This window comes from Sceloporus occidentalis, unplaced genomic scaffold (assembly GCF_023333645.1).
Source record: "Sceloporus occidentalis isolate IW3139 unplaced genomic scaffold, rSceOcc1.0.p SCAF_3, whole genome shotgun sequence".
Lineage (NCBI taxonomy): Eukaryota > Metazoa > Chordata > Lepidosauria > Squamata > Phrynosomatidae > Sceloporus > Sceloporus occidentalis.
This window is the reverse complement of record NW_028316983.1, coordinates 228,096,553-228,122,816: the sequence shown is the minus strand read 5'-3', so window position 1 is coordinate 228,122,816 and position 26,264 is coordinate 228,096,553. Positions and strand designations below refer to the sequence as shown.

Here is a 26,264-nt window from a genome sequence, read left to right as displayed (position 1 = left end):
ATTAATTAATAAAATAGTCCTTTGTATTCTGGCTATTAAAGCAATGTGGAAAGGAATACTTTTAAGTTGTTGACTTAAGTGTGACAATGGACCATTCCTACCATATTTTCCTAAAACAGACAATGGAGTGCTTCAAAATATGTTCTGTAATAAACATATTGTGCTTAAGGATGTAGAAGCTGTAGAATTCCAGGTGAAAAATCCACATTGTACCTAACAATATACTAAAACTGAAATAAACCTGTGAGAACATTCTCAAGTAATTTATCATGATCTTGTTTACAAATATTATTATTATTATTTCCACTTATGATTAAATTGGATTGAGTGGATTATAAAAGAAACAGAGTAAGGTTTTTTGACTCTTCAGCTTGCATACTAATGCTAAACATTACCTTAGCATCAGTTACAAGATTTAGGATTTCTAAGGGCCATGTTCCAGTAGGAATGGAAAACTCTGATGTGTGTGTATCTTCCAGGTGTCTTTTTATGGCAAGTTCATTAAATTCATAGGGTTTTCTTCGTCAAGGAATACTTAGACATTGTTTTTTCCAGTTATTATGGTAGAAAATCTACTGAGTTTTGGTCAGTCACTGTCTCTTAGCCAACATATGTCACAGCATTGTTGTGAGGATAAAATGGCCTGAAAGAAGAAACCATAACATTTTGGAAGATAGAACAGGATATGCATACAATAAATGTATATTGTGAATTAAGGTCTCAAATGTCAGTCCTTATGTAGCGACCATCCATCAAATAGCATTATCCACACAGGAAGATTGCAGTAAGCTCATGTTTTGCAGTTTTATTAATTCGCAAACCAAAATAAAACAGGAAGGTGGAGAAAAAGCTGACAAGAACAAGAATACAGAATGCTGGCTGACAACTGGAGGAGAGGGAAACAGAAAATGTGTATTCTAGAGGTCAAGTATATATGTATGAATACATTGGAGATGTAGATTTTCACACGTTTAAATTATTTTTCACATCTTGAGACTTTTAAATGAAGAATTTGTTCCTGCAAAAAGCTGTTGTGAAAAATGTTATACTTTACATTAAAATATGTTCTTGCAGAGTCTCAAGATCAGGGTTTGTATCCTCAATGGAAACTGACTAGCTAACCTTGGGCATGTCACACTCACTGACCTTGAGAGTGAGGGAAAAGCAAGCTTCTGTCTGAACAAATCCTGACAAGAAAACGTCTTAGGATCGCATATCTCAGAAATGACTAAGAAAATTGGGGTGGGGGGGTGGGGGGGTGGAAGCAGGTGTGTTCACTGCTAATACTAAGTACAGTGGAAACTTGCCTTACATGGGGCATCCGTTCTGGACACACACACACACCCCGCATAAGGTGAATTCCGCCTATGCTTGAACCCCATTCATTTGAATGGGGCTCATGTGCATGGTGGTGTGGCGGTGCATGCCCCATTCATTTGAACGGGACAGGCTGCCCCTTGTGCCCCGTGTGCTCCTCGCAGCTTGAGTGCATACAAAGGCCAGAGAGGACCTAGCCCAAGAAACTCTGTAATGTAGCAACCAAGGCCCAGCCTGCCCTTTAAAAACAACACCTCTACCAGCCTATGCAATGAGATACCTACAACTACTGTTGGTACACACTCACTAGGATACTTGTCAGTAGAACTATGACTTCACTTTCTTCCCCACGCAGCCAAGCAGCCCATCCCAAGTTCACATTAAAACAATAGTGTAAATAAGCTACAGCTATCTGATTTCCACCTGCCAGGAATAGCATATCATATCCTCACAGGATAACTGGTCTGACCCAAGTTGTAAATGGCCAAATTGTTAGCACATTTACTGCATTGTTGTTGTTGTTGTTGTTGTTGTTTGTGTGTGTGTGTGTGTGGGGAATTATACCCAAACAATGTGCCACCTCATGATGAAAGGAAGATAACAGCTCAGATGTTGACTGCCTAGCCGACTCCTTGCCCTTTGAATTATAAGTGCCTTCTTTAGGACCCATGCCACTACTAATCAGGACACTAGTCCTAGTCCAAGGAGTTTATCACATTACAATCCCTCCCCCCGATTTACCCCTGCTGTGTTCAACTCTATTACAGGATGCAGTCAGGTATTATCACATGCAAAATGCTGCTGATGCTGCCCAATTGCAACCTGCCTAAAACCTGCCTATAAGCCACACTCAGATGGCTGATTTGCAAAGGCAGGAAGCTCCTGACTTTGCAAATCAGCCATCTGAGCATGGCTTGTAGGCGGGTTTTAGGTGGGTTGCAATTGGGTGGCAGCATCAGTGGCATTTTGCATATGATTACACCCGACTGCATCCTATTTTAAAACCTCCTTCCCACAGTGACTCTCCCAGCTACTGCTGCACCGCACTTGCTGCCACTGCCACTGGTATCAAAGGGCAGTTGAGGGGGAGGTTTTAAAGCCTCCTCCCCATACTGACTCTCACAGCTGCTGCTGCATCTTGCCTACAGCTGCTGCTGCTGATTTCTAAGGGTAGTTGGGGGGAGGTTTTAAAGCCTCTTCCTCACTCTGACTCTCCTGGCCACAACTGCACTGCACTGCTGCCATAGCTGACAGCGCTGTGGCTTTTCAGTGCTCCTTTGGTACTGTGTCATCTAGGCACAGTGCCAGAGGAACACCGTGATGCCACCTGCCATCTGATGTAACACATGGTGTCATGCCAGCCTGGGAGCAGAGTTGAGGCATACGTTGTGTGGACACCACACCCTTACTCCACCCTCAGGCTGGTCTTAATGGTCAGTCTGAATAGCTTCATAATCATCTGTAGATGGCAAGTCCCTGTTTCAGTTAATGGCAGTGCATGCACACTCTTGTACTAGCAGGTGCGTGCATGCACCTCACCACCATTACTTTTAATGGATTTGAGCATGCACAGATTTTCATACCTGTGTGTGTGTGTGTGTGCGTGGGGGGGGGGGTCTGGACCAGATCTCCCACAAATACAGAGGTACAATTCATGTTTTGGTAGGAAAATAGCCTCTCTTGCTGCTATAAGAGAGCATAAAACACTTTGATATATTTCACCTTAATATGAAATATGTCTAACAATGTTAGAATAGAGATATGTCCGTTGTCAGAAATAAAATACATAGTTGAGAAAACCAAACTCTTATTTCAAATATGAGCATATCAGCATTTGCATGGAGCATTGATTACTCATCAGAAATATGTTTCTGAAATTAATGTTGACAGCCATGTGCTCTTAGCTGGAAGGAATTCCAATAGATATAATAGCATATCACCTATGTCTGAGTAAACATGTTTATGATTGGAGTAAAAGTGACAGATAATTAACTTCATTAAGTACATAAGTGATAACAATAAATTTTAGGATGGTTATCCACAAATGAGTGAGGAATAAACAGACCATATAATATGTATCTTTTTAATTTTGCATTCAGAATAGAAGTCTGTACTAGATCTTTTGCTGGAATGAAACTTTTGAAACTGGAAGTGGGGGAGTCATAGGACAAAATCTGAATTTTTTTCCACCATCAGCATGGTATGTGATTGTTATGATGCTTCTCTTCCTGTCCACTAGATTTGGTTGAAACTTATTTATTTATTAAATTACTTTATTTATTCAACTAATTGGCATGTCTGGGGAAAAAGCTACATTCTTTGTTGTAATTTAATAAAGATGAAATATTGACAGTGTAAAAAAAGGCATTACCCCCCCCCCCCCCCCGAATAATGAAGTGATAAGATTCAAACATGATCCTAGTGGGCAGGAAGAGAGGCATTATAACAATCACATATGTTGAGCAGAATTGGACACTAGTATTGAGACAATTTGGTCCATGGCCTGCATGTGTCCCTCATGTTTCCCTAGGTGAAACACAGTTTAAATACATATTTTTGCAATTTCTTTGGAAATCTAATGTTTTTGCTCATTGGACATTATCTGCTTCAATATTTATCAATGTTTTGTGATCATCTTGAAACAAGTCACAAGATAATGTTCATCTGAAACCTTGAATGTGTTTCCAGACTTTAAGTAGGAACTGAATTTATACTTGAACTTCGAATGCCTCTGATCTGTTATAATGTATTTTTTCCAACACCCTTACAGTAAGGGTGTTAGAAAAATACATTGTTACAGATCTGATGCATTTGAATCACAGTGTTTTCACTTGCATTGAAAAGATACTTTATGAGATACAAAAAATATACATTCCATAATAGTGGGAAATATAGAATGCTATATAGTATTCTATTTACTATATTTGCATAGTATAAAGTATATAGAATATTTGCCACTAATATAGAATGTATACTTTTTGTATCTCATAAAGTATCTTTTTAATGCAAACCAAAACACTGCCATTATAGAATATTTAATCTAAAATCATTAACTGAATGGGGTGATTTGTATTCACTTGGGGTTTTATCACGCCAGTATTCTGCAGTAAAATCACATTCTTTTCAAAAGCTCTATGCAGTCAGGACTACTCTCTTCTTTATTGTACTTTCATAATCTTCGTAATCTTTGTGGCATTGCAGCCTTCATTTATGCTAATACCTTCCTGCACACAACATTTGGCACTGACCCTCCAATACCACCCAGTACTTCTCACTGTTGCCTTGTGTGGCAGACACACAAACATCCCCCCCCCCAAGAAATATAAATCAAAAGGAATCTTGCCTTTAAAAAAGACCCTTTTTTCCTGGAGTGGGGGAGACTAGCCAGGATAGACTTATCAATGGCAGATGAAAGTGATTTCCCTCTCAGTGATTATTCTGTTAGCAATTAATGGGGTCATACTGACTCAGGAACATATTGGCAGGCAAAGAACAAGCAATACCTAAAGCTCACCCACAACCCACCAAAAAGCAAGATTAAAGCAGAACTGAGTTACCACACTGCAAACGCTAACATCACAGAAGCAGGAAAGCAGGCCATTCATGTAGGTTTTGCATTTATGAAAAGAAATTCCTGGCAAATACTCTCCCACCAAGATAACAAAAAAGAGATGATGCTGTGTGATAAGTCCCAGCAAAAGATGCTATTAACCTGATGTTATTGTGTTTTGTTGTGTGGTGTGATAAAGTCCTTGGCCTATATATGCTGAAGGTTCTTTCTTGCAGCACTCCTAGAAATAAATTTTAATAAAATCAATTGTTAATATAGTAGAGTGAAACCTGTTAACATAAAATAACATGTTTCTAAATTTTTTAATAACAATTGAAAGATCCATGTTTTAAATTAATTTCCATGATTTATTTTGTTAAATTGTATTTCTATACAGGAATATACTAGATTTTTCTCATCCTTAGACATCATTTGGTAGTGGAGCAGCTAGTGGAACCAGTACCACAGGGCTGCAAATACACTCTTGGCTGTTCCTTTCAACAGCTACTGCATGGTGTACAATAGCTTCTATGGTGCCAAACAGTAATTGGGAATCAGCCATGACTAGTATATTGGTCATTTAGGTACATTGTAACAGTTTGGGTGCACTTTAAGTTCGATTCTGTTTCTCCTACTTATGATTCTGGTAACCGTTACATCCAAGGTTTCCAGTTTTCAGATGTCCAAACAACAGTAATAAATACTGAGATAATTAATGTTGTGTGCCTACATATATTAGACTTCCAAAAGATGATTAAAAATATATGTTTAGTTTCTGTTTCACAGTAAACATTTACAACAAATTTGATTACCAAAAAACTGCTAGATACTATAGTTTTTTGTGGGTTTTCTGGGCTATGTAGCCATGGTCTAGAAGAGTTTATTCCTGACCTTTCACCTGCATCAGAGACAATGCCAGCCACAGATGCAGGTGAAACATCAGGAATAAACCCTTCTAGAACATGGTCACATAGCCCCCCTCCTCCAACACAAAAATCTATGGATGCTGGCTATGAAAGCTTTTGACTTCACGCTGCTAGATACTGCTTACAATAAGGTTGTTTTGAATGGTGGCCTGCATGTAGTTAGTTCTTCTTTAGGATTTTATGGTGTAAAGTGAGAGGAAGACTTTCATTCACATTCAACTGTTCTGTTTGTTTGACATCTTAAGGTAAATGTCATATATGGAATTAAACTAGTGTTCTATTTTTCTTTTGCAGTAAATGAAGGAGGCATTAAACAGGCATCCAATTTGTGTCCAGATCCTGGAGAACCTGAGAATGGAAAACGGATAGGCTCAGATTTTAGGTAAAATTTGTGGTTATTGGTGAGGAGGAAATCTTGTCAGATAATCTATGATCTTAACATTGCCAGCAGAAAACTGTTTAAAAAAATTAAAAAATTAATTTACATATCTTTTGCTTGTATTTCATTCTATCAAGGTGATGATTACTAAACTGTGAACAGACCTCAATACATTTCTTATTTCTAATGTTGTTTCAGTATTAAAAGATGAAGAAATGTGACATTGGGACACAAAGGAGATTATCACATGTTACTATCCCTAATGGGATAGTCATGTGTTTAACCATCAATGATGGATCTTACTGGATTTCCCAGTGGCCAAGCTGTAGGCAGCCCATATGCAACCTGCAGCTTTCCAAGCTTCTCCTGTAGCTTTTCAAGAATGGGAAAATCCCATTATTTAAAAGCCATGGGAGAAACTTGAAAAGCTGTGGGTTGCATACAGGCTGCCTATGTTCCAGCCACAGGGGAATGAATGCAGTATAATCTGTCATTGATGGTTAAACATGTGTCTACGCCTTCGGTGATAATTGCATGTGATAATCTCCAAAATGTGAAATAATAATAATAATAATAATAAGTTTTATTTCTATTTCCCACCTCTCCCGACGGATCAAAGCGGGATTACAAAAGTATTTAAACAACAAAATGTCTAAAATTACAATTTAAAAACAGTTTAAAACCATGTAATATCAAAACATAACAATGCAATATTAAACCACATTGCATCCTGCGGTAAGGTTATCTTATTTTCCTGAGGTGAAGTTTTCTTCAGATCTTTATAGAAGATCAGGGGGTATGCTTGCCGGAAGAGATGTGTTTTTAGTGCCTTCTTGAAGGCATCTAAGGTTGGAATCAGTCTGATCTCTTCCAGAAGGTTGTTCCAAAGCATGGGAGTCATAGCTGAATATGCTCTTTGGGATGTATAATTATTATTATTATTATTATTATTATTATTATTATTATTATTATTATTTGTATACCGCCCTCTGGCAAACCAATCCAGGTGGTTAACAACAGTAAAATATAAAGTATGACAATTAAAAACACTTTATTCCTCCCCCCTTAAGACAGTATTAAACAGTATAACATATTAAAACACAATATCAATGCATAAAAACAACAATTAAAAACTAAAAACCCTGATATCCCTCTGTTGATCCTCAACCATCACTAAGATGGGGCCACGAGAGGAATGAGGGAATCAGGGAACCTGGGAACCTGGGCCAGGATGGTTAATCTGGAAAGGCCTGTCGGAAGAGATCCGTCTTGACCGCTTTTTTAAAGCTGTCTAATGATGTTATACTAGTCTAACTTTTGTGTGATTTAGTAGATTCTTCCCAGTTGTTCAGAGAGTGTGGAGCAGATTATACAGGGAGAGGTGTTCTCTCAAGTAACTTGGGCCCAAGCCATATAGGGCTTTAATGGTGATAACCAAAACTTTGTACTGCGCCCGGAAGCTAATTGGCAGCCAGTGTAAAGATTTTAATACAGGTGTTATGTGTTAAGGAATACCATTGTCTCTTTGATCATGCAACACTAGGGATCTAATTCATCACTAATTTTCTTCTGGAAGGTAGAAATGAATAATTTTGAGCAGTCTACTTCCACCTGCAAGAAAGACTTGCAGTTTTCACAATTCAGGGCTTACTCTGTGCAAAATTAACACATTGCTGTTTTCCACATAAAACAGAATTTTCTGTGCAGGAAACACTTTTTTGTATGAAGAAAATATAGTAATAAATCACAAACTCTGAAGACTTGTGTCAGTCCAGAATTTGTCTCATCAATATTTCTTAACACATGAAAACCATTTTCCACTTTTTAAAAAAATATTATTTCTCTCCCTATGTAGCAAATTACTTGTGTGTATTTATTTAACAACATGAGTGTTGCTGTGTGCCATCAAGTCATTTCTGTGTTATGGTGACACTGTGTTTAGGTATCTCAGGATTTTATTAGTAAGATTTGTTTGGATGGGGTTTGCCTTTGCCTTCATCTGAGGGTGAGAGAGCATGCCTTGCCCAAGGTCACCCAGTGGGTTTTCATGCGAGAGCAGTAATTTGAACCCTGTTCTCCAGAGTCATAGTCGGGTGCTCAAATTAATACATCATGCTGGCTCCCAGTAACATTAATATGTCAGTCCACGTCATCAAGTCCTCTAGGCCCCTTAATTAAAAGGCCAAAGCTCTTACATACAGAATAAAACATGGAATACAAAATGAAATTGTATAAAGTCAAATCAATAACAAGAAAAAAATGCATGAAGCCAATAGCTAATGAATTTGAATGAGTAAAATTCATGCCGTAAACATGACCATCATAAAATACTGATTCTATCATAATTCTAAACAACACTAAAACAATAATATATCAAAAGCATTCTGATCTTATGCCCATGAAGTATTGGCAAGTATTTAATATCACTGATTTTTTTTTAAAGTAAAATGGTATTATGATTTAAAACTAATGACCTGACTATTGAAAGATTTTAGAAGCAGTTGCTTAAAAAAAAATGTCGGCTTTACTGTAACCACAAAATTACTGTCCTCAAAAAGGACATTTACATGGTTGATGCACTGGGTGAGACAGCCACATGGTGACAATTACCTTTTTACATGTATAAAGGGAACCGGATAATAAAATGTGAGCCACATTTGGAGTGTTTCCAGCTCCAGACAACACTTATGGAGTGGAATTCTCTTATGTAAGCCTTCAAGCGCCTCTGAGGGGAGCACATTCAAATGTGCACCTGGGGAGGCATTCTTATACTTTGACTATGTCAGGTACTGTAAATAGGAAGGTGAGGAATCAAAAACTAGATAAACTCGGGCAAAACCTGGGGCAGACTTTGTCAAGACACATTAATATGATTTTCAGTATCCAGAAACTATGGTTTCATTATTTCTGTTTTCTCAGATCTATACATATTAACATTTGAGCTATAAGACCAGTTATGTTTACCCTCAAAGGAACAGTTTTCATCCATCTACTGTTATACGAATCAGTTTGAACTAAGGAGAACAAGGCTATTGGAACTAAATTCAGGCATAATTAGTGAATGTGTGTCTTTAGCCAAGCCTGTGAACAAACAGAAGTAATGCCAGCTTCCAAAACAGGATTTGGAACACAGCTTGGGACTGAGAAAAGTTAGGCATTTTAAGGAATGTATGAATTTTAGAAAATTAGGAAAATTAAGGTATGTAGATTGCACTATTTCTAATGGTTTTAAATAGGTATCAATTTTCTGTCCCTAAAAGCAATTGGGGTATGGATTTAGCATTAGAAATTTCATGCAGTATGTCTGTAATGTTACACTCCTTCATTCAAAGAAAGTGCAGAAAGATTGTAATAATTCTCATTGCTCATTCTGTTACATCGTCTTGCTGAGCTGACTACATTCTAGTTCATAGGGGTGTACTGAGGTATACTACATAGATGTGTCTAATATGCCCAGCTATTTCAATGGATTAACCTGTTAGATCATATGTCATCCTGGTAGACTTTTTGAGATTTGGAAGATCTACTGAAAACCATTATCTTGGTTCTAACATAGCTAGCTGTAAGGGGAAATTGGCAGGAGGGGAGCAGTGTTAGTCTGGATCACCCTACAAAGGAATTTTGTAGCACTTTTGAGATTGAGAGAAAGAAAGAAGTTGGCAGCATAAGCTTTTGTAAATGTAAATCTACTTCCTCAGATGCATGGAGTGAAGTTCTCACCATGTATCTGAGGAAATAGACTTAAGTCTATGAAAGTTTATGCTACTAACTTTTTTCTTTCTCTGTTATTATCGAAGGTCCTTTTACATAACTGTAAGGAATTATCCTAAAGTTTACACTATACAGAAAATGTCCCCATTAATCTCCTTAAATCCCACATTAGTTTTTGATAGAATTACTCCATCGTCTGCATTCAATAACATCAACATCCTTGTTTAGCTGTTTTGGGGATGTGGAAAGTTCAGCATATAAGAAATCAACAATAACATTAATGCATGAATTAGTGTAGACAAGGGATAGAATATTTCTTTGCTTGACTCCTTTTGTTGATGGCACTGTATCTGTGAAATAACCATTGTGAATTTTATCTGCACACAAAGATTGTTGTACAGATTTTTGATGAGAAAAAGGAGTCTTTTCTCTATGGATGTGGAGGCCATTTCCACCCAAAGTCTCATATGGGAAATTGAATCAAATAATTTTTTTAAAAAGTTAATAAAGGCTGTATGTAAAACTCCTCTGTGTGTTTTTTGAGCATATTTGTCAAAAAGATGGCTCAAAACCAAGCACTAGCTACCTTGTCTGAACCCTGTTTGTTGTCTGGGCAAAGTATTTCCCTTATCTAACTGACCAATTAATTTTTATACAGATATTTTGCAAACTGTTTACTGATTATACATAATGGATTAATAGGCTAATGATTTTCTGCAGTATCCCTGCATGCAAACTCCCGTGCAGTGTGTAAATGCTGCTGATTTTACTAAGAGAATTGAAGCCTGTAGAATGAGTTGGAACAGCAGGACCATGAGTTGGAACAGGGTTAAATCCACTTTAGGAGTCCACTTTATTCTCTTTGTATGAATGACACCTAACTCTTTATTGGAGATAGACGGAGCTTGTAAGCATGCACTATTTTTTTGTTACGTTCACCAGTGTGGCAATTCATAGTAAATTGTCACTTTCTGTATTATCTTCAACTTCAAAATGGGCAACCAACTAATTAAATGATCTTGAAAATATGATATAATTAATTACACTGCTGCAGTAACAGGTGCATACTCCCCTTCATGATATCAAAGCCTTACAAAGTCACTTCAATTTGCCATAGTTTGCACTCCACAGGCGTAGTCTTGGAGAGTCCAGTTTAGATCCATGTCACAATGAACTGGTAAAATAGGATTTTATAGAGAAAGGACAAATAAGTAGGACTTCATGGAGGGAGAAATTCATTCCTAATATTGCCCAGTATATTGTTTATTGGCAGGGTTAGAATTATACCACAGAAGCTTTGGAAAATTTTAATTGAATGATACAAGAAACCAGACCTTATGCTGTTACCTTCAAAGTTTCCCACTTCTTCTAACAAAGTAGTAAAGGTTGGTTTGATGCACAGAACACTGCCCGGGAGTGTATTTTAGCAGGAGCCATAAGGAAACGGAGGCTCGTAGCTTCTATACTTGTTGCACTGTCATTGTTGGATGGTCCTAAGGCGAACCTGTCACAGGGTTTTCTGGGGCGGAGAGTGTGTGAATCACCCAATGTCACCCAGCAGGTTTCCATGACTGGACAGAGCCCAATCTCTAGGTTTTTGAATTGTGGTGCCCCGAACTGGACACAATATCCCAGGTGAGGCTTGGCCAAAGCAGAATAGAGTGGCACTATTACTTCCCTTGATCTAGACACTATACTTCTATTAATGCAGCCTAGAATCACGTTGGCCTTTTTAGCTGCCACATCACACTGTTGACTCATGTTCAACTTGTAGCCCACTAGGACTCCTAGATCCATGAGGTTTTTTGTGGGTTTTTTGGGCTACATGGCTATGTTCTACAAGACTCTTCTAGAACATGGCCACATAGCCCAAAAAACCCACAAAAAACTATGGATGCCGGCCATGAAAGCATTTGACCTTATTAAGCCTGATGTCCCCCATCCTATATCTATGTATTTCATTTTTTTCTGCCTAAGTGCAGTACCTTACATTTCTCCCCATTGAAATTCAATTTGTTAGTTTTGGCCCAGCTTTCTATGTTAAGGTCATTTTGATCCTCTCCTCTGGGGTATTAGCTACTCCTCCTAATTTGGTGTCATCTGTATATTATATATGCCCCATTTCCAAAACTAAAATTATCAGTATCATGGCCTTGAAAACCATGATAGAAACCAATTGTGTTCTGAGTACATAGCTCTCTCTGCTTTTTTTTTTTTTTTTTTAAACACAGACAACATGACTACTACAAAGTAATTTTCAGAGAAGCCAGATGAATGGAGCATCTGCTGTTGCTTTTGGCATCAAGGAGCTTTGATGACCCAAACTGAATTGCATTTGTTCTGTTTTTCAAAGTCTGGAAGTCTAAAAATACAAATGCATGGTGTATAGTCACCAGAGGACTATCACTGTGTGTTGTTTAGAAACCCCAAAACAAAACACAAAAACACATCTATCCCAATTTGAAACAGGAGTGCCTACAATACAGTCTCTGATGAAGAGACGGGGGAACTTGTGCTTCCATGTAACTTTGGCCTGCATGTCCAATCTTCTCTTACTGTTTTGGAAATTTATGTTTTCCTTTCAGTACTGCCATGTCTGGCTAATTTGCACAGAATATCATGCATGCCTCAACTCATTTTCTTGATGCTTTTTTCCTCTCAATAGTACATATTTCTATCTACCTCTATCTGGTTCTTTTCTGTTTCTCTCTACTGCATGGGAAGGGACCCAAAGCATCATCCTCCCACGGCTCAATTATGAATATCTTCAGCATGTTATTACATTTATTCAACTTAAACCTTTGATGCTCTGCCTTTCCTGTCTTTCTAGATATTTCCTAGGCTTTAAAAAAAATACAGATGTGATACGTACCATTTTTTTCTCTCTCTCAGTGAAGTTCCTTTTCTCTCTCTGCCTTCTAACAGTTTCCCTTCTGATGACTCTCAGTCTGCAGAAACAAATTTACTTTGGGCAAAACTTGGCAAACTAAGCCACATGCTGAGCCTAATGCCATATCAGTCATCTAACAGATTGTGCCATGTTCTAGCTAGTTTATCATTAGGTATGCCACATTTGCCTACAAACCAAGGCAATAATTTAGTAAAAAAGGAGTACATTGGAACGAGTTTGCTAGTTGCAAAAACACTGCTATAAAATTGGATAAAACTGCAATTGGATTTAGCCCAGTCATTAATTGCCTTGTTCGGAAGTCACAGACCACATTGAGAACCTGATGAAAGCAATGGACTCTTGTGCTGGAAAAAAATACATCAACATATACGTACACATTAAAAATTACATATTATTTTAGAACCTTGGAAACTGATTTCCTTTACATAGACAATTGGGTAGGAGAATACATACACACACACACACACACACACACACACCCCATCTATGTGAATCTCTTACATTAGTCATAATGCATTTCTTAAGCTGCTTACGTGTTTCCCTTTCTGAAATTTTTTACTAAACCATCAAATACCATAATATTTCCCCTGCAAAAATGTACTTTAATGCCATTTGCTGACCAATCATGAAATAATGAGACCAGACAGAATGCTTGACCTAGAACCTATTTTTACATTTGAGGCCTGGATCTGAGCAAAAAAGGGGAGAGAGCAGCCTGGTTCAGATTTAACTGAGGTCAACCTGGAACACCTCCCCAGCCATCCTTGGACAAAACACCAGATCCCTAAGGGCTATCTCAGATAGTTATTTTGGAAGGTGAACCTGGATTTCCTATTATTATTTTATTTATTTCAATAAAATATACAATTTATCAACATTATTATATTTCAGATCAGTCCATCATTCTAAATTACCTTTCACTCACTCCTCAAATTGTAATAAACTCCTTTCATGTCAGTCCTCTTAACATTATCATTTTCCTTCTATACCAATATACATTACTATTATTATTTTTATTAATGCTGTTTATGACATTCACCAGTTATTAATCCAAAATTTCACTTGTTCACTTGGAAATTTAAATCCAGCATTAATTTCTTACATATTACATAAAATTTCTTTGACATATAAAACTTACAAATGGCTTCCATATATTTTCAAATAAGTTTTCTTTTATCTCTCATCTTGCAAATTTAACTTTATATGTTAATTTATCAGACAAAGATACAGACCATACACTGTTTATCCATAAGTTCTCTAGCCTTTTCCAGGTTTTCACTATTTCTAACCTTGTGTACCTATTTCACTATTGCTAACCTTACGTGCATAACATAAATAATGTAAGGAAATTATTCAACAAAGTTTTATTCTTTTTTTCAGATAGGGAAATGAGATGTATATTTGACTTAACCAGGTGTCTGAGCAGGTGGGCAAGATACAACTGGTCAAGGCCATGGTTTCCTGCCTCTCATTCTGATGGGTCAGTACCCAGGCCTGTCCAAAAAAGAAATGTTCATTTTCCTTAGACGCTCTGACATATACATGTGTTCAAACTGGTCAAAGGCTTTCATGATGTCCAATGATATTATAGCTATTGTATCCTTTCTACACTGACTTTCATTTACAGTGTTTAAAACTGTAAATCAGCTAATGTCCTTCTTGGTACAATACTAGTTTGATATGGGTAAATACATTTAATTATAAATTTATTCATTCTTTGAATGGTAATCAGTGTAAATATTTTTTCTTTGTTAAGTAATTTTACATCTCTTTGAGATTGAAGATCTCCTTCTGGATTTTTTTATATTTTCCATAATCTGCATATTCACAAATAAGACATTATTTAGTTTCCAAAATCAATTATTAGTCCCTTGAATTTCTGGACCACATATTACTAATTATTAAAGAATGATTAAAGAATGCACTGAACATATATCTTTGAATAGAAGATATATCTTGAAATTCTGACATAATGTTTGTTATTAAGATGTGGCACTGAATGCACAGGCAGGATGTGATGGACAAACTTTGTCATACCCTGCCCATGGATCTGGCCATTCAGTGCCAGAATGGGTTGGTGCTCAGAGTCCCATCAGCCTCATTCTCCATTAACGCCCCTGTTGTGGCCCATGAGGGCAGAAACAGGGTGCCTGGCCTGACCCACATGGCTAGGTGCCCCCTTCCAACATCACATGCCATGACTGGGGCTTGTATGGAGAATGGCAGCAGCATGTGGTAGGGGCATACTGGGAAATTCCACCACAAACAACCCAGGGTTGTTCTCCTGCATTGTCTAAATAGGATGATACCAGGCCAAAGGGAAAATGGGCCTTTTGGTTCATGCATACAACCTTTGGTAAATTCTGGAACAGCTGGTGTGCCTGTCTGAATAATAAAATATATTTCCTGGGCATGCAATTTCCTCCATGCATCTATTAAATTGTAATTATGAAGGTGAGAGTATTCTATATATCTATGCTCTGATTATCACTTCTGTTATTTCTTGCAGTACTGTAAAACAACTAATCCATATACAGTTTGTATCTCCTCCTATGCTTACTGGTCCCTCTGCAAATTTACTCAGTTTCTTCAACATATGTTCTATAAATGATGCTTGAATTTTGTTTCCTGAATAATATGATAAAGGGTTATAATTCTCCCCTTCATTTTACTCATTATAAAAACAAATCTTCCTTCCATATCTTTGAAAGAAACATGTGTGATAATATTACAAATTTTTGATAATAATATGGCTAACCCTCTTGACCTCACATTTCACTCTGAAATAAATTGTTCTCCAAAATATGTTTGTGGCAATATTTTTTACTTCATTTCTTCTAACAATTCTCTTGAAGGAAAACAATAGGATGAAACAGACAGCCCCCTTGCACTGGCTTGGGAGCAGCATCACAGTGTGTCATTTAGATGCCGCACGTTCTGACGCTGCCCCTGAGCCAGTTTTGAGGTGCTCTGGCGGTGTGGTGTTTGTATGCTTCAAGCTTCAGGAGCACCATAAAGGTGCAGGCTCAAAAAAGAGCAGCACTTTGCCACCTCTTTTTGTGTTGGCCAAAAGCCAAATCAGGGCCGTGGCGTGCAGTTGCTGCAACCCTAATCCAGCTTTCTCTGGGGTGGCTTGAAGCCACCCCTTCAGGGCCATCTGTTTTATCCCAATGTCAGATTTCATGTTCTTAACAGCATTCCAAACTCTGTACCTTTAAAGGGTGAACCTAGGCCATTCATATTTAAAAGATTTCAAAAGATTTCTGCACAACCACTTCATTATTCAGTCTAGGATTACGTTTGCCCATCATTTGATGATGTTTTATCCTAAAAATGACCTTGTTAGTTTTCCTTTGGCTAAAAGAAACATAAGATGCTTAGCTTTGGTGCAATCAGGAAACAAAGTGACATTATTTTCCTTGCTTCACAAAATGAAATATGCATAACAACTGAACTCTCCTGGAAAATCTGAAAAGCAGTCTAATGGAATATATTTAAATATATGCAACAAATATAGCAAACATAAGATGTTTCTGAAGGACATATAAATAATTGAAAAATACATACACTTATATTACTAACATAAACATAATTATTTATTTAAAGGCTAAAAATACCCTATGGTATTTTATACTTTGCATATATACTGATGTTTGTGTGTATTCATAACCATGTGTGTCTTTTGGAACCATGGTAAGGCTTTTGTATGGGATAGAACTTAGTGCTGGGAAAAATGAGATGAGCAGAGTTGGTTTCTAACTGTCACATATTCAAAATGTGTGGATGTGATGCATTTCTGATGCCATAATTTTCTGTGCTGAATCTCTACTATGATACATATATATTGTGGGGAGAAAAGCTAGTTATAGAAGTAATATTTTCCATTGTTTGTTTTCTGGTTGAAAAATGGGTTTTCAATAGCTGGGCAATCATTTTAGGAAGAATAACAGAACAGCAGGAATTTCCACCCCCCACCCCCACCCCCAATGAGAGTAGTGTTCTGCAACTGTTTTTTGTGTATAAATCAGACATTAGGAATGGTAATGCACAAAAACTGGTTAGACAACACTTGGGTCTTCCTCGGTATTCCACCTCAGACCTTAAAACAGTGGTCAATAAAGAAGAGGAAGATTAGAAAGAGAAACTGCAGGATTGGAATGTATTCACAGACTACAGTCCATCAGCAATGGATTGAACAGAGATAATGATTTCTTGGCACTCTACACACATTTCAACACCGTGCATCATGAGGACCCTCTTGACCCATTCCTCACACTACTTTCTGTTTTCCACACTGCATTCCAGTATTCCTTGATATGGCTATCTACTCTCCTTTGCTGTAGGCAACAGCTTTCTTGTTGTGTTTGTCCTCCGAGGACCATTGGCATTGTTAAAACTATGCTTGTTACCTCATCTTCACAAGGATTTGAACTAATATTCTCACACATAAATGACTTTGTGACTGTAATAAGAGACTTTGTGGCCTTAATAAGAGAATGTAATGATGTGCTGATGCAAAAATACTCGAGAAAATACTGTTAATATTAATTCCTTACCCCTTTTATGTGTCTGATTTTAGCCTGGATTCAACAGTGCAGTTTTCTTGTGATGAAGACTATGTGCTACAAGGAGCAAAAAGTATCACTTGTCAAAGAATAGCAGAGGTTTTTGCTGCATGGAGTGATCACAGACCTATGTGCAAAGGTAAAAATGTGAGCGACACCTTCTCCCTCAGTTTTCCATTTTTGTTTATTCCCAAGTTCTAATAACAAATACGGCATGGAGATTTTGTTGAATTTAAATCAATAGTTTTTTCCCGTTTCACTCTGCTTCTTTTGTAGCATTTTGTTAACAAAATTTGTGCACTGCAATTACTTATAACAATGGCATGTCAGTGATATCGAATAACATCTGATATTATCTTTACATCTCCAAATTTTAAAGCTCTATTTTAAAATAGTGAATTTTGTATTTATTTAAATACTGCTATCAAATCTTTCTGTATTTGGTTCCATTTGCTTTTGCTTGCTCTCTCCCAGCTAGAAGTAGAAGGAAATATGTAGTATGTCAAAACCTAACTGCAATCTGGAACACTTTCCCTTTATAGCTAGAACAGTATCACATATTAGGGAGTACAATTAACGTCCAAACTCCACAAAACAGCTATACATTTATGGAGCCAACTATAAAATACATGGTGAACACTTTCAAACTCCACTGGCTTGTTCATCAGACAAAGATGTTAAAAATCAAATAGGAGAATTAAAAATAATAATACTGGAATCACAGGCCTACATTTTGTCAAGATGATGTTAAGGTTGTTTTCAGTTAGGATGATGCATGAAGACATCCATGTAGAAAGAATCCTTTCCTCATTTTTGGCCATGCGGGATCTGGGAGACAAAGAATTATAAAATAAACATTAAAGAGTTATTCTAAGCCACTGGGAGGACAAAGGAAACAATATTTGCCCCACCTAAAATCCACATGATTTTTCATCCCCAGATAGCTCTGAGGTGTGGTTTTGTCACCCAAGCCCTCACGTACCTGAACAATCTGCCACTGACTAAAGGTTGGTCCCAAAATAATTGAAATTAGCCAAAACTGGAGTGATATCAATTCTGATTTCAATTTTGATTATTTTGGAGGGGGTGTCTAACAGGATTGTAAGATACAGGGCCATAGTGGCAAACCTATAGCATGTGTGCCCTCTCTGGCATGCAAAGCCATTTTGGAGGGCACACAGAGAGATGGGAAGGTGCAGGAAGAGGAGGAATAGGCATGTACCTGTTCCTCCTGTTCCCTCCCATCTTCCTGGGCATTTAGCTGACTTTGGGGAAGTCCCGCCCCTGGAAGTCCCACCACCCCCAGAAGTTCGCCCCGGTGCTGGGAAACATTTGATGCCAGAACACCTTTGAGTTTGGGCACTCAGTCCCTAAAAGGTTTGCCATCACTGATATAGAAAATAGGATGAATTTGGGAACTGTTTGGTGGATTTGAGATAAAAATAGGGCTTCAGAGACTGCATGTTGAGGTCCCAAGGGCCACATGTGACCCATGGGCTATTTTAAATAAATTCATATCTCCAGCACTAAATGAAGTGCCTTCAAGGATACTAAAACAATTTGCAAATGTAAATATTTGCTGAGAAATATTTCAGCAGAACTCAGTGAGATTCAACAACTCCCACATCTTTCCCCCAGTTTAAATTTTTTTAAAAAAAATCTTTTATTCCATTTGCTTTTATGGACCCTTGTTATACGCTGGTGTTTAGTTCCAAGATCCCCCCGTGGATAAAAAAATCTGTGGATGCTCAAGCCTCATTAAATATAATGACATAACAAAATGGTGTCCCTTATAAAAAATGGAAAATCAAGGTTTAATATTTGAAATTTATACTTTTTTTTTAACATTTTCAAACTGTGGATGCTTGAATCCGTGTATAAAAAAAATCAGTGTATTAGAAGGGGCGACTGTACTTAAAATGGTTATCATTTAATTGGTAAACTGCTTTGCTGTTTCTAATTTTTCTGTTTCTTAGATACTGGTAGTGCTGATAATGGGATCAGCATGGTGTAGTGTTTGAGAGATGGGGTAGGAGAGTGGGAGACCAGTGGCTTGACCATGATGCCCTTGGGCAAGTCATAGTCACTCAGCCTCAGAAAATGGTAGTGGCAAATCGCCTCTGAAGAAACTTGCCAAGAAAACCCTTATGAAGAGCTTCAGCTCAGGGTTGCTATAAGTCTTGGAGGTAGACAATAAAAACAACAATTATGATAATGCCAGATTTTTTAGCCACTCCATTCTCTGAGCCATTTTTTTTCATACTTTAGCTCAGGTTTTTTTTAATTAAGCATAGGTAGAATTTGGAAAGAGACAACTGATTTTTGGCTCCTTCGTATGCTTCCAACCAATGCTAGCATCATGTTCTTCTCCTGAGTACATACTACTTGTGTATACTACTGTTATATCTAAATTCCATTTACAAAAATCACAGTCATTCTCAGTATCCAGTTGCACCCTGTTCTTTCTCATCACTTCTGGAAAGCTGAGATGATCAGATAAAAATATATTTCTCAAAATATGGCCTTCTCCACTAGCCACTCAGTTCATGTGCCTTGAATTATAAATCATTTTCCTCACCCATTTTGTAGTTGTTGCACTATGTCACTCAAATGAAAAGGGAAAACATATTGGCATCTCTGGAGAATGATATTGCTTCTGGGTTTTTGTTTGTTTGTTTGTTTCAACATTGTTGCTGGAATCACACTTTGTTCTCAAACAAACAAAAAAAAGTATACAATTTTTAAAATGAATGTTTATGGTTTTCTTTCTTTTATTAAAGGTTGTAAGTAGCACTGACTTATATTTCTCTCCTTATTTGTCCCCACCAATGCCTATAATCCTAAAATACTATACACATGTACCTTTAAATAAACACCATTGGATATGGTAGAACTTACTTCTGAATAGCTCTGCATAGTGTGGCTTTTGTAATGGTTTCGGTGTTCGACTGGGAGACCAGGGTTCAAATCCCCGCTTAGCCATGGAAATCTACTGGGTGACTTTTGGCAAGTCACACTCTCTCAGACTCAGAGGAAGGCAATGTGAAACCCCCTCTGAATAAATTCTGCAAAGAAAACCCTGTGAGAGGTTCACCTTAGTGTCACCATAAGTCAGAAATGAAGGCACACAACAGCAGCAGCACGAACAACAACAGTAAAGAGATATGGTGCCCCCTCTAGCCTTCTTCTAAAATGTCAATTAATGTATTGTTGATAAAGAGAAAAGCAACTTAGGGAGCTGTATATGTTTAGCTTGCAGAAGAGAAGGTTAAGAGGTGATTTGTTAGCCCTATTTAAATATTTGAAGGGATGCCATATTGAAGATGGATTAAGCTTGTTTTCTGTAGCTCCAGAAAATAGGACCAGGAGCAATCTACAGAGATTTCACCTTAACATTTGGAAGAACTTTCTGACAGTAAGAGCTGTTCAACATTGGAACACACTCCCTCAGAGTTTGATGAAGTCTCCTCCTTTGGAGGCTTTTCAACAGAGACTGGATGGCCTTCTGTCAGGACTGCTTTGATTGTGCATTCCTGCATGGTTGGTAGTTGGACAGAATAGCCCTTAAGGTCTCTTCCAACTCCATGATTCTATGAGTTAGGAACTAGAAACAAATTAGGCAGCTGTCATGGTGGCATCTTCACCTGTCTTTTCTCCCAAAGCACATCATCAGGCTTGTTTTGGCTGACCCTCCTCCTTCTGTGAAATAGCTTACTTGAAGTAGTTCAGTCTATGCTGTTCTCCATTAGCTAAGAAAGGTGAAATGTCTTCCCAGAGTGAAAGCTATTAATAAAAAAGAGAAAGATAATTTATTTAGGTGTTGTATTTATGAGTTGTTGTTGTTTTGGTGTTCCTTTAAGTTGTTTTTGATTTATGGCACTCCTAAGGAGACCTGTCATGAGGTTTTCTTGTTTAGATTTGTTCACGGGATGTGTTGTCTTTGCCTTCTGCCGAAGCTGAGAGATTATGACTTAGTCAGGGACATCCAGAGGATTTCCATGGCTGAGTGGGAATTCAAACCCTGATCTCTACAGTCATAATCCAATGCTCAAACCATTACATCACACAAGTTGTCCTTTATTTATGAGTACTTGGCCTATTACTTTTCTCTTTCACACAAAGTCCATTCAAGAGGTAACTGTTTATCTCTTTTATTTAACCAGCCATACATAATTTATTGTACTTTAAATGTGAATAAATAACAAACTCAATTAGTTAGGAAGATTATGAACCTTGAAAACTTAATTTGGATAAATAACTACCAGATCGTTCAGCATCAAAGATAATTTCATGAACTGAGGTTTCTTTAGATGAAAAGTATCTGTACATTTTCTTCACTTGCCAATCAGTAATGAGCCACTCAGATTAGAGTGGGTTTTTCTACAGTGGGTGACATCAATTAATATATGGTAATTAGAACAAGCAATAGAAAGAGGTTTGATTAATTTGGATGTTCTATTTCATTAATTTTCAGACATCCCAATTTATTCTGTCTTTTGTTTTAATTATTTATTTGCACTGTGCATATAGCATCCACCGTATTGAACTCAGCACTTGAACTTTTGCTTTTAAAACAGAAAGCTAACACAACTGTGGGGATGTACAGATGGGTGACATGCAGCTGCCCCTTTACTGGCTGGATTGGGGCCATGACCACTTCATGCTGCAGTCCTGATCTGACTTCTGGAGACAGCAAAAAGGAGCCACAAAAAGTGGATGCTTTTTGCATGTTCCAAGGGGTGCCATAGCTCTGGCAGTGCAGCCTTATGACTCCCCTTTGGTGCTGCATCATGTGGATGCAGCACCAGAGGGGTGTACCGTGTGGACCATCACACATCAAAATGGCACCCCGGGGGCGAGGTAGTACATCAAGTGTGCAGACTCTGAGCCCTAACTCTGCCCATAAGCCAGCACAAAGTGCCGGCCTGTATAAGGCCTGTGTGTATCTGTTTGATGAAAAAAAAATAGAAATTTTGTATAGTTTGTCATTTCAGTAATTCTTAAAATATGCTGAAATATCTCTATTATAATTAAAATCAAACTATTTAATATTCTTCATTATTCTGTCTGGATTTTCCCTTTCCCACAATTTCTGTGCAACAGTTTCCATTGTGCTGTTCATACCACCTTCAATGACCTCACTCCTCATGCCTCACCAAAATAAAAATAAAAATAAAAATGTTTGCACTAGGAAGAGAAAGAATATTCTAAAACATTAGAAAAATAGTTGAAAATTACATTTTTGAGTGTTGCCAAAGTGGCAGAAGAAGAATCCAGGTTGATGAAATTTTTCACGTATTTGGCAAATATGGTTTTTGTATAGGAAACAGCTTATTTATTTATTTATTTATTTATTTGCTTTTTGCTCAGCAAATGATATTTTCTCTTCAATAATAATATATCTGAGCAGAAATACTATTTTCTGTATAGATCATGTATACTTGAGGCATGTCTGCACTGGCAAAAAAAAGCAGTTTCACCCTGTTTCAAGCTTCAGACGTTTATATGATGTATGAAGCTAAAATGGAGTGAAACCTGGATGAAGCCATGCTCCAGGGGGAAAATAGAGGAAAACAAAGTCCTTTTGCTCTGCTCTAATGCTAAAAGTTCACATTATGGCATCAGTGTGTAAACAACACAACGAGAGTGCATGAATGCAGGAAGACCCAGGCAGTTTATATAAGTAGTCTGGAACAGGCACCCTTGACCTGGTGAGATGCAGCCACTGATGCCTTTGATCACCATGCAGTGTTTCTCTTTTGTTGATTATAAAGGTGCATAAATGGCCAGATGCACCATTGACCCATTACATCATCGAGCCACCAGGATTGTACTTTGCCAGTGCATCACTGGGTTTCTCAGGATAGGTGCCTTGATTAATGTTATCAAAAGTAACAAAGTTCATGAAAGTGCAGACCTTGGTTGAAAAAGCCAAATCTTCCTTAATTGCATTATTTGCAGAGCCAGTCATTCAGTTATTTTATTTTTCTTCCTCTTCCTGGGCTACAACCTTCGACAGAAAGAAGTGATGAAAAAACTATGCCCCAGGGTCCTTTCACTTCTTTCCTAGTGGTTTATAGTCTCTTACAATACATTGAAGGCTATATCTTATTGTACTACTTGTTCCAAGGTTTCAAGTCAGCTATGTAGGAACTAGATAATATTATTAAATGCTAAGATTAATCCATGTCATAGTATTCCGTTTCTGTTTGCCATGGAAACTGGGCAGTAAAGAGTTGAAAGGAAGAAAATCAGTCCATTTGACAGATGGTGTTGGAGTAGCATTCTACAAATATATGCATCTGAGACCAAATCAAACTTGACCTCACACTAGAAGCCAAACTGACCCCCACCTCAAAAAGAGTCTATCATGCTTGGATATATCATGAGACACCACCACCATTCCCTTATCCTTTTGTGTCATGTCTTTTTAGATTGTAAGCCTGAGGGCAGGGAACTGTCTAATTTATTTATTTTATTTTTTAAAAATGTAAGCTGCTCTGAGAAAGAAAAAAATAATGCTTGGTGAAGTGTATTTCAGTAGCAAAAGAGGATGACAACAGCTCAGGTGGATTGATTCAATAGAAGAAGCCACAGCTTTGAGTTTGTAAGACCAGAACAGGGCTGTGGGGTTTGTAAGAGCAGAGCAGGGCTCTTACATAGTCTCACCATAGGTCAAAACCAACTTTATGGCAAATAGCAATAACTATATTTTACATCTTCCATATAATGCAATATTTCTTTCAATAAATATTGTAATTTCTAAATTGCATTTCTTCCCCTTTTCTTGTCCTTTCTACATCAGAAATATTACATTTATCTATCCATTATTGATAGTTCTGCTGATGAATTGATTGATTAATCTACTTAGCTATCTCTCTTTAATCAAACACATTCAGCTTTTCCTTTTTCTACTGAAAGAGTGCATACGTTTTATTAGGATTTATCTTGCTATTTAAAAAAATGCTGTGTATTTATTATGAACATGCTGTGTTTCTGACACAATGGAATGATTTAAAACTCACTTTATTGTTCAATAAAATTAGTTCTAGTACAGTCGTACTGCCACATAATACAGTGCTCATCAGTTTCTTTTGAATGATATGAAATCATCATTTGAACAATGACAGCAGATAATATCCTGAAAAAGATTTCCATTAAAAATAGAGAAGATTCCAGTTGTGTTCTTATTTCCAATTTAGCAAAGAAGGTTTTAGTAACTCCTGGTTTAGTACTCTTCTGAATATGCCACTCAGCTGGAAGTTGTAGCTTCTGAACTAAGAGCCGGTACAGACTGGCACTAAAAGCTGCTTTCTGGGCAGCTGCGGGTAGCTTGGTGGTGCAGAGTGCATATGCTGCATGCCCCCATGATGCCCTGAAGGCAGCACATCAACTGGCTTCTGGACATCTTGGGGGTGTGGTGGTTACATGCCACAAGCCCCCAAAATGCTGGGAAGCTGCCGCAGGACCACACAAGAGCCACTAAATATGGCTTTTCTGTGGCTGGAAAAGGAGAAGCTGAAAACCATTCCTTTTTTGGTTGGCACTGCAGTGGATTGGGGGCACTGCTGTGGCTGTCATGGCCCCAATCCATCTTCGGGTGGGGCAGCTTCACACTGCCCCATATAGGCCATCTATTTTGGTCTCGAATCTGAAATTCTGCAAAGACACACATGTTTTGTGAGGCAATCCCAGAATTTCCCACTTTTTTTTCACGGTACTAACTTTTTTTCCTCTGTTGCTTCTGTGAACCACATAACATTCTACAGTGTAGGAAGTCACAGTTTTGGAGGATATTTATTATTTACCCTCCTAGACTTACATGAAATTATATAGTTATAGAGAGCTTACATATACTTTTATATCCATTACACAACTTTTATTCTAATTGGATGTACCTAGAGTTGCTCATTATTGAAATGATCACAGGGTGTCTTATATTTTTGGACATGAAAAACTCGTTTAAATACACCTCACTCAGAAATAAGGAATCCACAGATTTAAGGCATCTGTTGTAAAATGATCTTACCATAGTTTAACATGGATTCTTATTGATTTACTGATAGCAACAACAAGATATATATCCTTGAAAATATCATTCCCAGCAATCAGAAAATTGTGACTTTTATCACTGGTAATATTATGGATAGTTTGAGGTGATCACAACACCTCAAAAAGATACTATTGAGAAGGATGTGAATTGGGAAGGGTATGAGAAGGGACAACCAAAATGAACAAGAGGATTGAGGTCATCTTCAAGGAAAGGGGGAGGGGGTGAAGGATTGGTTTAGAAACACAGGTGTTGTAGGAGGAAATGTCAAACATATGAATTAGGATTCTTAAACACAAAATCTTTATACAATATATTCTCTCCAGATTTCCCTCTGATGCACTCTCTTGCCATTGTCTTGGGTAGAAGAAGTAGCCCTGCTCTTTATGCTAGGGAGTTGCCAGATCCCATAACAATTCCACACAGTGTCCCAGAGAAAAATTATGTTACATTGTTGAGACATAAGATAATGTACAGCTCCAAATCCATTGCTTATTAAACAGAATTCAGGGTTAGCACATAGTGATAACCTCAGACAGTGTCTTTGATTCTTGACGATTGTCCAAATATACAATTTTCTGATGTTTGTTTTATGTATCAAAATATACATCAACTAAAAGAGTTCTAGATTTATTTTCCCATTACATACTGAAATACTTTCTTTTCACACGTGATAGGCATTTATGATAGAATTTTTTTATGCATGTTTTCCAGCCGTGTACTTAGAAGTACAAATGTAAAATGATGGAACACGAAGGTAATATATACTATTGCTGTATTACTGGGAGAGTACCAGCACCTTTTGGAAAGCACAGGATTGAACTCTAAATGTGTTAGAGTATGCAGTCCCAATTA

At 37.5% G+C, this 26,264-nt stretch overlaps 1 protein-coding gene across 3 annotated transcripts in view; it reads left to right on the top strand.

Annotated features, from left to right (window-relative positions):
- The window catches only part of LOC149317584 (CUB and sushi domain-containing protein 3), a 796,080-nt gene that overhangs the window by 416,281 nt on the left and 353,535 nt on the right, over nucleotides 1-26,264 (top strand). For all 3 annotated transcript variants that reach the window (XM_089517858.1, XM_089517859.1, XM_089517857.1), the window contains 2 exons: nucleotides 6,088-6,175; nucleotides 17,374-17,498. In XM_089517858.1, the coding sequence (XP_089373984.1) occupies nucleotides 6,088-6,175; nucleotides 17,374-17,498 (213 nt within the window). The remainder of the gene's footprint in view (nucleotides 1-6,087; nucleotides 6,176-17,373; nucleotides 17,499-26,264) is intronic.